At 43.1% G+C, this 17,986-nt stretch overlaps 1 protein-coding gene across 2 annotated transcripts in view; it reads right to left on the reverse strand.

The window, feature by feature from the left end:
- Nucleotides 1–279: 279 nt before the first annotated feature.
- Nucleotides 280–17,986, reverse strand: part of LOC126236749 (G2/mitotic-specific cyclin-B3) — a 70,220-nt gene continuing 52,513 nt past the window's right edge. For both annotated transcript variants that reach the window (XM_049946287.1, XM_049946286.1), the window contains exons 7-9: nt 10,115–10,289; nt 9,938–10,043; nt 280–600 (exon numbers count right to left, since the gene is read on the reverse strand). In XM_049946287.1, the coding sequence (XP_049802244.1) occupies nt 549–600; nt 9,938–10,043; nt 10,115–10,289 (333 nt within the window). In that variant the 3' untranslated portion in view covers nt 280–548. The remainder of the gene's footprint in view (nt 601–9,937; nt 10,044–10,114; nt 10,290–17,986) is intronic.

Genomic DNA, 17,986 nt, shown 5'->3' on the forward strand with positions numbered 1-17,986 from the left:
CAGGTCATGACGTGATTTTCCACACGGGACTTTGCCTTCATCTTAGGTTTTTAGGTCATTCTCAAAGACAATGAATTATCAAAAAGAAGATTTATTTTTTACACTATTTACAGACTTACAGTCAGTTGTCATAAATACATAAAATTATAAGTTTGTACAATATAAACAGCAGTGATGCTGAGTACTGCTGCAAAGTAGCAGATTTGTAATTTTAAGGAAGACTTGGTTGGCAGTTCTATGCTGACAATACAAAAACGACTGAAGTACACACATGACCAATTCACATTCACGTCAAAAATTTTATTTTCAAAAGACTTAAAATACAGCACTTAAATATGTACATCTAAAAGTATGTATAGATTAATAGTAAAGAATATAAAAATGTTTTTACACTGGAAGTATCAACCTCGAATTGTATAAAACCTCAGTAAAGGTCTATAAATAACAGACTTTGTACAAAATATACTGGCAGAAAAAAAACAGTAAATAATGAAGAATTGAACAACAATGATTACTGCAGTGCACCTCCAGAATGGCATGTGTGTTCATCACAGGTTGACTTCTGCTAATACTGGTTCTTTGGCAACTTCAAAAAATATTCTGAACAAAGAGGAAAAAAATTAGTGACACACACACACACACACACACACACACACACACACACACACACACAGGAAAGGAACAGCTTCTCCTTACCAACTACTTTGTTTAACTTTTAATCTTAGTAAATCAACTTATAGTGTTAAGTTCAGTATAAGATTAACCCCTTTTTTTAAAGGGGCTAATGAGAAAAACTTAACATTTTGACTAATTAAAATTAAGTTTTATTGGCATAAAAACATTTCTAAAAAGTTATATCTATTTTAAATTTATGGCATTTATCAATTTTTAGATTTTGGTATCACAAGGAGATAAAATAAAAAATGTAAATGTAGGCTTCCAAAGCCATCAACCCAGTCAACAAAATTTTTCTGGGTTTGTGACTGCATTGTTAATATATATATAAACCTAAGCAACATTTCGGTCCCTGTTGCAAGTGACCTCCTTCAAGGTGTTTCTGTTTACTGCTGAATGAGAAAACTAACCTGCAGACATAGCAATGATCTAATTCTGATAGGCTGTTTAGGATGAAGGAGAGGGATGTTAGAAGTCTTTATTGGTGTTTTTATTATGTCTTTTCATTGGTGTAAACCCGACATATTGATTGGTGTTTGCTTACTGCTTGTGATTGGCGGAAATTGGCGAATGGAAAACCAGGCAGCAACTGTGACAGGGCTTTTTCCTGCTGTCTAGCATTTGCTGAGGTGCGCCACTACTCTATGTACCTGCGGCCACTGCATTCTCCCGCATGCCTGTATGTGTTGCTCCATGTGAGCTATCACCCCTTAGCACTGTTATTGCTGGCAGCTAAGTCGTCAGAAATCTGTACCCATCCTCTGTGCATGATGGCCGATCGTTTAGAGAGACAATAGACATGTCTAATCTTCCTCCTGAAACTAAGAGGCTGTTTCGTCAGTATGCGAGCTTTACCAAAATCAATGTTTGCCGCACACATCCTGGTGCTCTGCCACCTCTGAACTGGTGGGCTGTCCCAGTCAGATTTATCTTTCGTGTTCATATATCCTTGTGCTGATTGGTCACTCCATCTCTCCTACATACACTAATCCACATTCGCACCTGATTTCGTAAACTCCAGCAACATGTAGTTTGTCAACTGTATCTTTCGTTGTGCGAAGAACATCTTTTATTCTGTTGCTGCTTCAGAAAACTGGCTTGATGCCTGCTTGGTCGAGAATTTTGCCCACCTGTTCAGTGACACCTATAACATATGGTAATAGAGCGATGTTTTGTGCTATCTTTAGCTCTCCTCTTACCTTTATTCTTTGTCACCATAGGTTTTTTCTGCTACTTTCATTCCATAACAACTGGCACAAAAAATGAACTTTAGGTTTAGTAGTTCACTCTTTAGATGTCCCTTATCACTGATCCTGTCAGCCCTCTTGGTTAAATGTGCAGGGCAAATTTCTTCTGCGTAGTGTAATGGGACAATTCATGCAGGTACCTGTCAATACTGTCCTATAGACTCCATGGCCCAGTTTACCATCAGGCTTTCAGTGAACTTCCACATCAAGGAAAGGCAGCACCCTATTTTTTTCTATCTCCATAGTGAATTGGATTCTGCTGTGCTGTTAGTTAAGGTGTTGGTGGAAATTTCATAGCCCTTTCTCTCCATGCGGCCAGTACCGTCAAAATATCTAAGCCAAAATTCTGTGTGTCATGGTGCAGATTGGAGTGCTGTTTCTTGTATTGCTTCCATAATGATGTCTGCTGCAATAGGCAAGAGAAGGGTAGCCATAGCTACACCATCTGTCTAACAACCACCAATTTCAGGTTGAAAGGGGAATTTTATGAATAGACAGTGGCACACTAGATCACATCAGGTGCTATACATTTCTCTAAGACATTCATTGCATCTTGTACTGTTACATTCGTGAATAAAGACCTCACGTTGAAGCTAACCAGCATGCCTGTGGCCAAGATACACTTTTCTTTTCAAAGTCCCACAAAATGGGTGGTGTCCTTAATGAACAAATTTGTGTGGTCCACCAAATGGCTGAGCTTTGGATTACTTGGTCTGGGGTATAGAGGGACGAATCTACAGGGTCAGGGTCATCAGTCCCTTTTTCCTGATGCAAGCAAGGTTCAAGGTACAACAGAGGAAACTGAGAACCAGTTTGACCATCCGGGAATCATCAGCAAACATTAAAGGTAAAGTGCGGCGAAGTCTGTAATTAGTACGTAGAACCAAAAGAAGGGGGCATTCCACCAAAATTTGGGCTACTGACTGGAAGGCTCCACAACCACAAAATGGGGTTGGCTCATTACACAAAAAACCATGGGTCAGCCTGGTATGGCCGATGCAGAGACGACACAGGGTGGCTGAAGCCTTCACGAGAGGTGGAAGGAAGAATGCCACAGGACTGGTGTCACCTTAATCGCATGAAGTTTATTAGACAGGGACATAGCCTCCCAAGAGTTGGCCCACGATTGTGCGAAGTGGGATTTGATGACAAGCTGTAAGTCTGCTGCAGGAGGGGTTACAGATAAGGGGGGGGGGGGTAAGAGACTGCTCCCCCAACCAAATGATCAGCAAGCTCATTACATGGTTTACCCTCATGGCCAGGGACCCAAAGGAAGTAAACAGAACAAGCAGCACAGTGAAGATCAGGGAGATGGTCCAGACAAATGGATGGTGGGGAAAAAACACCAGTCAATAGCCAGGAGGCCACTCATTGAGTTCGTACATAACAAAATGCGGTAGAGTTGGGACTGTTTAATAAAGGTAGGGGCCTGGGATATTGCCATCAATTCCGCAGTAAACACCTCACATGTAAGTGGCAGGAGATGATTTTACGTTAAATGAGTTTCCGTTCCAACAGAGGATGTGAAGGCATATTCCACACGATCAGCAGATTTAGAGCCATCGGTGTAAAAAACAACAGCATCCCAAAACTCCCATAAAATTTGGCAGAAGAAATAATGGAATAGTGTCAGGGAATGGAATCTTTCAGACCTTGGCGGAGATCCATCCGAATTCGGGGCCGAGGCACTAACCGGGGATGGGAGGGTGATGGGGAAGGAGCACGGAAGACAGGACAAAGAAGGAAGCTGAAAATCACGGCGAAGAGCCCAACTGGTAAACCCGCCCGACAGTGGGAATCAGGTGGGCGATGTCCATGGTCTGGGAACAGGATAGAATAAGAAGGATGAGTGGGAGAGGAATGGACAGTGACTGCATAAGAAACCAGAAGCTGGGACTGCCGAACAGAAGGGGGGGGGGGGGGGTGTGTGGATCCCAGCTTCAACCAGGAGACTATCAGCAGGGCTAGTACGGAAGGCACCAGTGGCCAAACGGATCCACAATGGTGGACCAGATCCAGGAGGTGCAGTGGGGAAGGGGCAGCCGAACCATGAACTCGGCAACTATAGTCCAAGCAAGACAGCACTAATGCCCGATAAAGGCGGAGAAGGCTGGAGCAGTCCACACCTCCCCTACATTCAGAAGTCTGATATTAGGCTGCCAAGTGAGCTGCTTGTCAAAAAGAAGACCCAGGAAACGAAACTGTGGGACCACGGGTAATCGTCGTGTATCGAGATAGAGCTCCAGATCAGGCACATTGTAGTACAGCAACAGAAGTGGACAACTCACAATTTTAAAGGAGACAACTGAAACCCATGTGAGAGGGTCCATGCAATATAGCTCCCTGGAGCTGCTACTCTGCAGAGGCCATCGAGGAGGAACTAACCCAAATGCAGAAATCATCTACATACAGAGCAGGGGTGACCGAAGGACCGACAGCGGCCACAAGTCCATCGATAGTAATGAGGAAAAGAAGTACACTCAATACAGAACCCTGTGGGATGTCCATCTCCTGGGACCGAGGAGAACTAAAAACAGTACCCCAAATGAACGATGGAACAGGAACCGGCGGAAAAAATTTGGAGTGGGCCCCAAAGACCCCACAGATGAAGTGTAAGTAAGATGATGGCGCCAAGCCGTGTCATATGCCTTTCAAAGGTCAAAGAATATTGCAACCAAGTGGTGGCCCTGGGGAAAAAGCCTGCTGAACTGCGGATTCCAAGCGAAGTAAATGATCAATTGGAGAACGTCCCCCTCGGAAGCCACACTGGTAAGGGGAGAATAGATCCTGAGATTCGAGGACCCAATTGAGCCGACAGGCTACCATCCGTTCAAGTAACTTGCAAACAACATTTGTCAGACTAATTGGCCGATAGCTTTCAACAAATAGGGGGTTCTTACCAGCTTAAGGACAGGAACCATGATGCTATCGCACCACTGAGAAGGGAAGTCACCCTGGAGCCAAATACGGTTAAACACCGGGTGAAGATGTTGCAGTTGTGGATCACTGAGATGTTGAGGCAGTTTGTTATGGAGTCAGGGCCAGGGGCCGTATCATGAGAATAAGAAAGTGCGGAAAGAAATTCCCATTCAGTAAAAGGTTTGTTGTAAGATTCTTACTGACAGGGTGCAAAACAAGGCAGAAGCTTCGGCCTGCTGTTTCTGGTGAAGGAAAGCAGCCAGATAGGAGGCTGATGTTGCAAAATGGGTTTCAAGATGTTCCACGAGAATCAACAATTCCAAGCAAAGGCAATGCGGGAGGTGAAGGCCCAGGAGGGTGGACTGCCGATGGCAACCTTGGAGAGAGCGAACTGTAGCCCATACCCATGATACAGGGACAGTAGAACCGTGAGAAGAAACCAAGCTTTCCTGACACCCGTTTGCTCTGTTTGATTAAATAACGGAGCTTTAACGCAAAGGTGTTTAAAGGTAATAAGGTTGGCAATGGATGGGTGCCTCTTAAGGTATTGCAAAGCTCGATGGCGATGGCAATGACAATGGCTGTACTACACCACAGGACTTGCTGGCAACGAAATGGCCCAGATGAGCTTGGTAAAGCAATCCTAGCAGTGTGAACAATCACGTCAGACACGTCACGTAGGATGTCATCAATACAACCCGACAAAGAGGGAGAAAAAATGACCTGTGCAGTATATAGACGCCAATCGGCACATTGGGAAGTCCAACAAGGTAACCTGTCCATCGGGGAGTGGAAAGGGAGCGAGAGAATCAGTGGGAAATGGTCACTATAACAAAGGGTGTCTTGTGGCGACCAGTGTAATGAAGGAAGGAGGGAGGGAGACGAGTAAGATGAATGGCAGAAAAGGTACCATGACTGGCACTGAAATGAGTAGGGAAGCCATCATGAAATAGGCACAAGTCATGGTCTGTAAGAAACTTATCTATGAGAAGACCTCGTCTATATGGAAATACAGTGCCCCACAATGGATGACGAGCATTGAAATCCCGGAGGAGGAGGAGGTTGCTGAAGAAGAGCAGTTAAGGCAGCAGGTGTAAGAGTCTTGTCAGGAGGGAGAAAAATTGCAAACTGTGACCTCAGAGTCGAGGTGGACACTAACAGCAACCACTTCCAATGTAGTTTGAAGAGGAATCCACGTGCTAGCAACACTTGTACAGACCAATGTACAAACGCCACCAGAGGCCCGCAGGGGGACCGACCCGATAACAGAAGACACAGAACCCAAAGAGGGTCAGTGAGTGATCATCAGTAAAATGAGATTCCTGTAGAACCACACAAGCTGCAGAGTAAGCTAAATTAGGGTTTTCAACTCTGGAAGGTGATGGTAATATCCATTACAATTCCATTGGATAACCACAGAATGATGATTCAAATGGCGGATGAACAGGCTAAGGCCAGTCATGCCACTAGGTCACCACCCATCACTGACAGAGTGGGCGACATCCATGAACAACATGTCAGAATCAGGATGCAAAGCTGGGGATGGGACCTCTGGTAACACCAGAGGCTCTTTGTCCTAGGACTTATGTTTCTTCTTTTCTGTTTGAGATGGAGTGGACGTCCAGTCACCATAGAGAGGGGCCTGGGAACAGCGAGAAGACGTGTCCAAAACGCAAGCACTTAAAACACCTCGTAGGTGGTGGGATGTATGGCTTCGTCACATTGATAAACCATAATCTTTACTTTCTCTCGGGGAGGGGGGGGTGGGGGTAGGTATCCCCTTCAAAGGCCATGATAAAGGCACCAGTATCAATGTGATTGTCCTTCGGACCCTTCTGAACACACCGAACAACGTGAACACCCCGCCGTCAGAGATTGTCCCGAAGTTCCTCATCAGTTTGAAGGATGAGGTCCCTGTGAAAAATCACGCTTTGAACCATATTTAGAGTCTGGTGGGGGGTAATGGACACAGGAATTTTGCCAAGACGGTTACAGGCACGAAGAGCCACAGACTCGGCAGCTGAAGCAGTTTTTATCAACAACGAACCCAACTGCATCTTGCAGAGAGTCTACTTTGCCAAACTTGTCTTCAATGTGTTCCACAAAAAATAAAGCTTCGGTATTGGTGAAAGTATCCCCATCAGTCCTGGTGCAAACCATATAGCAGGGGAAAGGTTTCGCCCCAAGCCGACTGGCCTGACCATCCTCCCAGAGGGGTAACCATGGAAGGGAAGGCCGAAAGGGCTGGAGAAGCAGCACTAGGAGAGTCAGTTCCACACAGAGACAGCCGCAAAAGAGTGGCCAGAGTTCTGGACCTGGTATGCGTTTCATTTGCATAGTGTTCACCCTGATACCACCCACTCCGATCAGGGGCTCTTCCCACAGGCCCCACCCAGCCACAGCAAGGGCTGTATGGCACAACGGCCACTGCTGGGAGCTCCGATGCTCCAGGATGACAAGCAACCACTCCTAGGCTAACTTTAGGTGGTCACAGCTCAGGTATCAGAAGTGTGATACCTGTGTGTTCAGGGGGTTAACCAAAAGGGTACATAGCGACCCACCAAATAGGCTGGCTATGCAGCCTAGCATCAGACAATGACGTGAAAGAAAAGGTGGAATGGACTAAGAGGGCACATGTCTGAGAGACTAGGTAAGCTGCTCTTCCTCACATGGCTCTCACTACGGAACAGAAATTTAGTAATGGAGGTCAAACCCTAAATAGGGACCAGGGAGTGCCAAAAGGATTAGGTGATTACACAACAAAACCAAATTGCAAAATCAACAGAACCAGGAGGACGGAGGGGCTAACTTAAAGACACCAAAGAAGGAGAAGAGAGGGTGAACGGGAAGAAGCAAGGAGAGGAAAGGCAAGGAAATGCAGCCCTGCTGGAAAGAAGGAAGGCTGCAATAGCTCGGGGCCCCGTGCTCGCCACACACGTACTCACGAAAGAACCGTGAGCCCCCTGAGAGAGGGGGGGGGGGGGCGACGACATTAGGGGCACCACAGAACCATAAACCAGACTTCCATAGAGCCATCTGCACCCCAGTTGGTGTTTCTCAGGCAGTGGAGGGCACTGAGGTGCTGCCAGCAATTCCTCTTCAGCTGACTAACACGAGGAAGCCACATCAATGGGGCGTTCACAACCAGCCCTATGAATCGATATGTCTCCATTACAGTAAGTGGATCGTCATTAAGGTAAAGTTCTGGTTCCGGATGAATGGTGCTCCACTAACAGAAGTGCATGCGAGACAACTTCGCAGCTGAGAACTGAAGCTGTGGGCTAAAGCCCAAGACAGTGACTTGTGGATGGCTTCCTGTAGGTGCCGCTCAGCAACATCAGTACTGGAGGAGCAGTACGATATGCAGAAGTCTTCTGAATACAGAGAAGGTGGGACAGATGGCTTGACAGCTGCTGTTAGACCATTAATGGCCACTAAAAACAGACACCCTCTGTATTAAGTCTTGTTGGACCCCATTCTCCTGAATATGGGCAGGGGGGATGATATGGGAGACACTGACACGGGAAGTGCGGAACAATAGTAAATTTTGGATTAAAAAAAAAAATCAGGAGCGGGCCCTGAGCCCCCACTCAATGTGGCAAGGATTTGATGTTCCCAGGTCATGTCGTGAGCTTTTCGTAAATCAAAAGAGATTGTCTGGAAAAGGCTGTTCGAATGGCAGTCTCTAGGGAAACTAGATTATGAGTGGAAGAGCGACCCTGGCGGAAACTGCCTTGGCATGGAGCGAGTAGGCCACACGACTCCTGGACCCAACATAACTGTTGACTTGCCATAGATTCTAACAGCTTACAAAGAACATTGGTGAGGTTGATGGGCCGATAGCTATCCACATCAAGTGAGTAGCTGCCAGGTTTGAGCACTGGAATGATGGTGCTCTCGCCATTGCTATGGAAGACACCATACCATCAGATGCGGTTGAAGATGACTAAGAGATGTCGCTTTTAGCCACACAAGAGATGTTTGATCATTGACTGGATCCAATATGGCCTAGGAGCTGTGTCTGGGCAATACGCAAGGACAATGAGGAGCTCCCACTCTGTAAATGGAGCATTACAGGGTTCACTGTAATGTTCAGTGAACCAGAGGACTTTCCTTTCCATCCACCATTTGATGATGCAAAATACTGGGGAATAATTCCCAGACAGAGGCTTGAGCATAGTGCTCAGATAAGTGCTCGGCAACTGTGTTTGCCCCCAGATGGCCCACAGCTCACGGCACACAGTGTGGTACTACTTGTATTTGTGAGGACGATGGTAATGTAACTGTAGCATATGTGGATATAAATCCAGCGGGGTGTAATGTTTCAAATTTATGTTTAGCTCTTGGCTAAACCTTCTACGATGGTTTACATTAATTTTATCTTCATTTTTAGTGTACAATAACAATATTAATAGTAAAAAGCTGAAATTGCTGCATGTGAATAATCTTTGTTGTCACAAATATGTGGCTGTTTCTTTCAAATATATTGTTTCTGACATGGTTGTCACAATGATTTCACATCTATACTGACACGAGATTTTACCTCTTACTTCTGAACATTGGCTGGTTCTACACAGCCAGTAGACAGACACATATATTCCTTTTTATTTCCATTGTATCTAATGGTGAGAGTTGAGAACAAAGCTGCTTGACACATGGAAGTATGCCACTGTCTCTTACATATACTTTTACTCTCTTGCAGTAATGTATATTTAATATTTTAACAGTTTTGAAGTCAATCCAATGGATTCCAACAAACTGGTAGATATTCATAAGACACTAGGATATGTGGTACACATCCTCATGGTTGGCAGCACTACCAAATAAGCTGCTCAATCATCACTTCTCTCCCTGAATTCATACTCATTCTCAGCCAAGATGGCATCACTTTTCTCCCTTCAACCCTTATGAATTTTTTAAAGTAAATCTACACAATATCAGTTTCCAAAGCTTTATCTGCAAACATGGCGACACTTTAAATCTGAGAACCTCAGTTTGGAATCAGGTAAATACAGTAATTCTTTCAGTGCTGCAGAGGATTCTAAGCAGTGTGTTTTTCAGTGAAGAATAGTTAATGCAATGGATTACACACTTACTTGTGGGAATATTTGTTTCTTACTGTGGACAATGCTTCCTTTGGTTTCATCTTCAGCATGTCATTCAACTTAAAAACCAGATCCTGGATTTCTTCAAGACTATAACCTGTGAAAGAAACCAGTATTATCACCGTATTCAATAAACATCTGTGTATCTTAATTGTACAACTGACTCACCAGAATAATACTGAAGAGTTTTTGTCCACCCAGATATTTCTTTCATTTTTAAAGCAAGTAATAAAGCAGCTGCAGCCAACTTTGAATCCGATTCAGACACAAATGTGTATTCCATAAGGGAGAGTTCAAGGATGTAACGTGCCAATGTTAGGACTGGTAGAGTTACTTTGGAACACTGCAACAAAATTTAAGCAATAATAAGCACACAACTGTGAATATGGAACTGAAAAATGTATTACTACTTAACGGCAAGTCATATGATTACTTGCTGCGTTATCATGACAATCTAGACTACCAGACCCACAATTTATGTACCGATTTTATGTACTACCAAGAATAATGCTTCACATCACTTTTGAACTTAGTAACAATTCAAGTTTTATCAGATTAACAATGGAAATTAATTCCCGTGTGGGAATCATTTAAACTGTTTTTGATAGAATTAGATGTACTTTTCATTCCAATTTATCCATCGTGAGGAGATCCTCCAGGTTGAACGTGTCAGAAGAAAACTACACAAATATTTAAAATGAAAAGCAAACAATGAGAAATAGAAGTATGCTAATGTGCCTCCCATGTAGGAGTAGTTTGTCACCAACAACTGATTTAGGCTCTTCTTTAACTGAATTTTTTAGTAGTAGAACTTTTGTGGCTGCTGGCATACCACTGAAAATTTGTATTCCTGAATAATGGATATTTTTTGAACTGGTGTTCAAGTATTTTTGAAGATTATTCTGATTTCTAGTATTAATTCCATGACCTTAGCTATTTGTGTGAGGAAGATTTTTAAAAAATTTGACCGAGGAATAAATCTAGTGAAAAGCAGTAGTTAGCATCCTTATTTCCTTACACAGGCCTCTGCAGTCTGTTTTAGTTCACACTCGGTTCTTAATACACGTTTTTGCACTTGGGAAGGCTTAGTTTGGCTTTCATTATGGAATGAAAGTGAGCATTTTCATTTTTATATCTATGACAACACTCACATTGCAAATGTAGGTTTGTTTACACACTTTAGCAGTTCTGTGGTGTGCTGCTCCCACTCCTGTGTCATCTTAGGCAAATATGGCACAGAACCTTTCACAAGTTCCAAACTGCAAGTAGGGCATTTCCAAAGTTGAGTGACAAAACATCAGCTAAGAACCATTTACTAATGCTCATGAAAATTTTACTAACCCATCTTCCTACAACTACATTTGATTTGCTATGGATTGCAATGTCTATGTCAGCTGCAAACAAAACAAACTCGGCATCTGGCAATGGTACTGATGAATGATCATTGATACACACAAAAAGAGCAAGAGGCCTATGATGGAACCTTGTGGGACACCTCACCTCATTAATTAGTTCCCTGTTTGATGCGTGATAGCTTAATTCGTGCCTTTCCTAAGGACACCCTCTGTTTCCAGTCAGATACAGGAATTTGACAATTTTGCAACAATTCTTGTTACTTGATTATAATCTGATTTACTTAGGTTATTGTGATTTACAGTCAACTTTCTTTGACATAGAACATAACAGTAGACTAATTTAACATATTTAGTACATTTTTACTGCGTATTAGAACTCTAGAAATCTAAACTGAGACTTTGGTAATATTTGTTGTCAGATGGTTAAGAAGCTGATTGCTTTTTCTAGAACTTTGTGACTACTGGCAAATGTGAAATGGGATGGAAATTTGACTTTCTTAAACAATGGCTTAATTTCAGCATATTTCAACCATTCAGGTAATGGTCCACTAATAAATGAATTTTTAAACAGATAGCTTAGCATGTTATGAAACTAAGAAGCACACTAAATTGTTGATTTTTATCTTTACTAGAATCTTTTGATGTTAAAGATTTTATAACAGGATTACCTCTGCTTGGGGAGTGATGGTCATATAATAATGAAGTTACCTGTACTGTCTGGTCTGACAGACAGACTACATTTAAGTCACCAGTAACCACTATTCCCCCCCCCCCCCCCATGAACCATGGACCTTGCCGTTGGTGGGGAGGCTTGCATGCCTCAACGATACAGACAGCCGTACCGTAGGTGCAACCACTATGGAGGGGTATCTGTTGAGAGGCCAGACAAACGTGTGGTTCCTGAAAAGGGCAGCAGCCTTTTCAGTAGTTGCAGGGGCAACAATCTGGATGATTGACTGATCTGGCCTTTTAACATTAACCAAAACGGCCTTGCTGTTGTGGTACTGCGAATGGCTGAAAGCAAGGGGAAACTACAGCCATAATTTTTCCCCGAGGGCATGCAGCTTTACTGTATGGTTAATTGATGATGGCATCCTCTTGGATAAAATATTCCAGAGGTAAAATAGTCCCCCATTCGGATCTCCGGGCAGGGACTACTCAGAAGGACGTCGTTATCAGGAGAAAGAAAACTGGCGTTCTACGGATTGGAGTGTGGAATGTCAGATCCCTTAATCGGGCAGGTAGGTTAGAAAATTTGAAGATTGAAATGGATAGGTTAAAGTTAGATATAGTGGGAATTAGTGAAGTTCGATGGCAGGAGGAACAAGACTTCTACTCAGGTGAATACAGGGTTATAAATACAAAATCAAATACGGATAATGCAGGAGTAGGTTTAATAATGAATAGGAAAATAGGAATGCGGGTAAGCTACTACAAACAGCATAGTGAACATATAATGGCCAAGACAGACATGAAGCCCATGCCTACTACAGTAGTACAAGTTTATATGCCAACTAGCTCTGCAGATGAAGAAATTGAAGAAATGTATGATGAGATAAAAGAAATTATTCAGATAGTGGAGGGAGACAAAAATTTAATAGTCATGGGTGACGAATTCGACAGTAGGAAAAGGGAGAGAAGGAAACATAGTAGGTGAATATGGATTGGGGCTAAGAAATCAAAGAGGAAGCCGCCTGGTAAAATTTTGCACAGAGCACAACTTAATCATAGCTAACACTTGGTTCAAGAATCATGAAAGAAGGTTGTATACATTGAAGAACCCCGGAGATACTAGAAGGTATCAGATTATATAATGGTAGGACAGATTTAGGAACCAGGTTTTAAATTGTAGGACATTTCCAGGGGCAGATGTGGATTCTGACCACAATCTATTGGTTATGAACTGTATATTAAAACTGAAGAAACTACAAAAAGGTGGGAATTTAAGGAGATGGGACCTGGATAAACTGACTAAACCAGAGGTTGTACAGAGTTTCAGGGAGAGCGTAAGGGCACAATTGACAGGAATGCGGGAAAGAAATACAGTATAACTGGTAGCTCTGAGGGATGAAGAAGTGAAGGCAGCAGAGGATCAAGTAGGTAGAAAGACTAGGGCTAGTAGAACTCCTTGGGTAACAAGAAATATTGAATTTAATTGATGAAAGGAGAAAATAGAAAAATGTAAATGAAGCAGGCAAAAAGGAATACAAACATCTCAAAAATGAGATCGACAGGAAGTGCAAAATGGCTAAGCAGGGATGGCTAGAGGACAAATGTAAGGATGTAGAGGCTTGTCTCACTAGGGGTAAGATAGATACTGCCTACAGGAAAATTAAAGAGACCTTTGGAGAGAAGAGAACCACTTGTATGAATATCAAGAGCTCAGATGGCAACCCAGTTCTAAGCAAAGAAGGGAAGGCAGAAAGGTGGAAGCAGTATATAGAGGGTTTATACAAGAGCGATGTACTTGAGGACAATATTATGGAAATGGAAGAGGATGTAGATGAAGATGAAATGGGAGATAAGATACTGCGTGAAGAGTTTGACAGAGCACTGAAAGACCTGAGTCGAAACAAGGCCCCCGGAATAGGCAACATTCCATTAGAACTACTGACAAAACTACTATCTGGTGAGCAAGATGTACGAGACAGGTGAAATACCCTCAGACTTCAAGAAGAATATAGTAATTCCAATCTTAAAGAAAGCAGGTGTTGACAGATGTGAAAATTACCGAACTATCAGTTTAATAAGTCACAGCTGCAAAATACTAACACGAATTATTTACAGACGAAAGGAAAAACTGGTAGAAGCGGACCTAAGGGAAGATCAGTTTGGATTCCGTAGAAATGTTGGAGCATGTGAGGCAATCCTGACCCTATGACTTATCTTTGAAGAAAGATTAAGGAAAGGCAAACCTACATTTCTAGCATTTGTAGACTTAGAGAAAGCTTTTGACAATGTTGACTGGAATACTCTCTTCCAAATTCTGAAGGTGGCGGGGATAAAATACAGGGAGTGAAAGGCTATTTACAATTTGTACAGAAACCAGATGGCAGAAGAGTTGAGGGGCATGAAAGGGAAGCAGCAGTTGGGAAGGGAGTGAGACAGGGTTTTACCCTATCCCCGATGTTATTCCATCTGTATATTGAGCAAGCAGTAAAGGAAACGAAAGAAAAATTCGGAGTAGGTATTAAACTTTGAGGTTCGCCGATGACATTGTAATTCTGTCAGAGACAGCGAAGGACTTAGAAGAGCTGTTGAACGGAATGGACAGTCTTGAAAGGAGGATATAAGATGAACATCAACAAAAGCAAAACAAGGATAATGGAATGTAGTCTAAGTCGGGTGATGCTGAGGGAATTAGATTAGGAAATGAGACACTTAAAGTAGTAAAGGAGTTCTGCTATTTGGGGAGCAAAATAACTGATGATTGTCGAAGTAGAGAGGATATAAAATGTAGACTGGCAATGGCAAGGAAAGCGTTTTTGAAGAAGAGAAATTTGTTAACATCAAGTATAGATTTAAGTGTCAGGAAGTCGTTTCTGAAAGTATTTGTATGGAGTGTAGCCATGTATGGAAATGAAACATGGACGATAAATAGTTTAGACAAGAAGAGAATAGAAGCTTTCTAAATGTGGTGTTACAGAAGAATGCTGAAGATTAGGTGGGTAGATCACATAACTAATGAGGAGGTGTTGAATAGGATTGGGGAGAAGAGAAGTTTGTGGCACAACTCGACTAGAAGAAGGGATCGGTTGGTAGGACATCAAGTGATCACCAATTTAGTACTGGAGGACAGTGTGGAGGGTAAAAATCATAGAGGGAGACTAAGTGATGAATACACTAAGCAGATTCAGAACGATGTAGGTTGCAGTAGGTACTGGGAGATGAAGGTGCTTGCACAGGATAGATTAGCATGGAGAGCTGCATCCAACCAGTCTCAGGACTGAAGACAAGAACAACAATTCTTTGTTTTTATGTTTATTAGGCCAGAACAGATTCACAGTTTATGAACAGATTGGAATTACCAGTAGGTGCTCAATGGACACCTCTGAAATTCTACTTTTGTTACACATGCTCCTATATGCTGCTCCAGGTAATATTTATGAATATTTGTTCTTAAATTTATGAGAAGCCATTATTCCCACATCTGTTCTACAAAAGTGAGATGCTAACCTAAATCATGTAGCACTTAACACATGTTCAAGAGGTGAGTTACGTCAACTGGGTTTGATGACATTCATCAATGCCGATTATTAGTTGATTAATTTTACTTTTTAGTCCTAGAATATTCTGATGCAGTGAAGACTACTGACATTCTCCACTGAGTTGAAATAAGATTTCTGTTGCAAGTTTTTAACGAACAGCTGTTAGTGCTGATACAATAAGCAGAATTACACTTCATTTCTTCCCCACACTGAAAAGGTTTGTTTCATTCATAACCTGTCTTAAAACTGTGTTCCTGCGCCTCCCCCCCCCCCCCCCCTTTCACTCTTAAGACGATTTTACCAACCCTGTAGCCACTGGCATTTTATCACTAATTTTCTACTATTAGCCCAGCCAGCTTGTTTTGGGGTGTAAAAACAACTGGAGGTCCTATGTGCCCAAATAAAAACTATAGAACACAGATGAGGGAAACTATATGTCAGTCCCAATGGACAGAAAAGGAGACCACTAAAAAAGCACATGGAAAAAGGGCTTAAAAAGCCACCATACAAATATGAAGGTTTAAAACTAAAATTTAATGGCCTTCACCATATTGCTTTGGCAGTCAAAAAGTAAAACGTGGTAGACAGCCCATGCGTCATTCACTAAAACGGCTGATAAATCAGATAGCAAACTTAAGCTCAAACATAAAAAAAGAGCATTCCAGCAGGAAGTGGTGAAAAGTTAAAATTTGGGCACAAGGTGTACGAAGTGGTGGGGCAACATCACCGAGCAAATGACAATTGCTAGGAAGGCAGTGCCCAATACACAGCCAAGTTTAAATAATCTCCTCCCGGCACCAGGAGAGGCTTAATAAGCCGTAGCTTATTCCCTTGAAGGGAGGACCATTGACAACACCAAAGAGATGCCACCTCTTGACAGATGGCAATGCAGATAGCATCGCAAGGAATAGATATACTCACGGGCTGCAGTATGAGAACCGTAGCCTTGTTTCCTGGCAAACTGACATGACCAGGGAACCACAGACGCATGACTGACTCCTAGAATGAGCAAGTGAGTCTTCCTGGACCTGCTGCACTAAGGGATGAGCAGTATACAGCACACAGATACTTTGGAGGGCACAGAGTCTGAGCAGAGGACAATTGGGAAAGCTGTGTCGCCAGATGTACTCCGTGGCCTGATACAAGGCGAAAAGCTTAGCTGTAAATACCGAGGCGTGTGCTGGAAGCTGATATCTAAAGACACGAGTTCCAATGACTAAGGCACACCCGATCCCACAGTCGGGACCATCAGTGTATACAAAGGCACTTTCGTGAAGTTCCACGCAAAGGTTGTGAAACTGACAACAACAGATCAAAGCTGGAAAGAAAATGAAGGTAAAGATTAAACATGGTCACTTCACAATGCCAAGGTGGCGAAGTGTTCACACCCACTGGGAAAGTTGCAAGTAGTGTGAAGTTAAGCCACCGTAGCACGTAGTTGAAGCAGACTCCAGGAGGTAACATGAGGGGGACACCCCATACTGGTGATCGAAAGAATCAAAGGAGGCATAGGATGGGTGGCTACACATGGCACAAAAATTGCATGCATACCTGCTGAGGAGAAAGTTACAGCAGTAGGACAGTGGTAGTTCAGCAGCTTCAGTATACAGACTCAACCAGGCTAGTGTAAAAGGCACCCATGGCCAAATTGATGCCACAATGGTGGATAGTGTTGAGATAGTGTAAGAGGGATGGGCATGCAGATACACTAAGTACCCATAGTCTAGTTTCGAATGGGCAAGGGACCAGTACAAATGGAGGAGAGTGGTTCGATCGGCACCCCAAGAAGTACTATTGAGGACACAGGACATTGAGGGACTGTACAACGGGCTGCCAGGTAAGAGACATGGGAGGACCAAAAGGGTTTCCTATCAACCATGAGCCCCAGAAATTTCTTAGTGTCAATGAACTGAAGGGCAACAGATCCAAGATGTAGAGATGGTGGGAGAAACCATTTGTGCCAGCAGAAATTCATACAGACGGCTTTGTCAGTGAAAAAGCGAAAGCCAATGGAGATGCTCCAGGAGTGAAGACTACGAAGACTGCACTGACGACACCAGTCAGTGAGACAGGTCCATGGAGAACTGCAATAGATGGGAAAATCCTCAACAAAAAGGGAGCTGGAGATTCTCAACGTGAGACCGGCCATTATGGCAATATCAAAGAGGACGACACTCAGGACCAAACCCTGAGGCATACTGTTATTCTGGATAAAGATGTCCGACAAGGCAGAACCCATATGCACCTTGAAAACAGTCTCGTAAAAATGCCGAAAGAAAACAGAAGCTCCAAGTGTAAAAAGTACGGAGGATACCAGTTCTCCAGCAGGTGTCTTAGGCCTTCTCCAAATCTAAAAACACGGCCAGTCTGGGATTTCCGAAGAAAATCCTTCATGACATGGGTGGAAAAAGTAACAAGATGGTCAACTGCAGAATGCTGCACTTTAAACCCACACTGTGAATTCGTGAGTAAATGGA

This window comes from Schistocerca nitens, chromosome 2, assembly GCF_023898315.1.
Source record: "Schistocerca nitens isolate TAMUIC-IGC-003100 chromosome 2, iqSchNite1.1, whole genome shotgun sequence".
Taxonomy (NCBI): Eukaryota; Metazoa; Arthropoda; class Insecta; order Orthoptera; family Acrididae; genus Schistocerca; species Schistocerca nitens.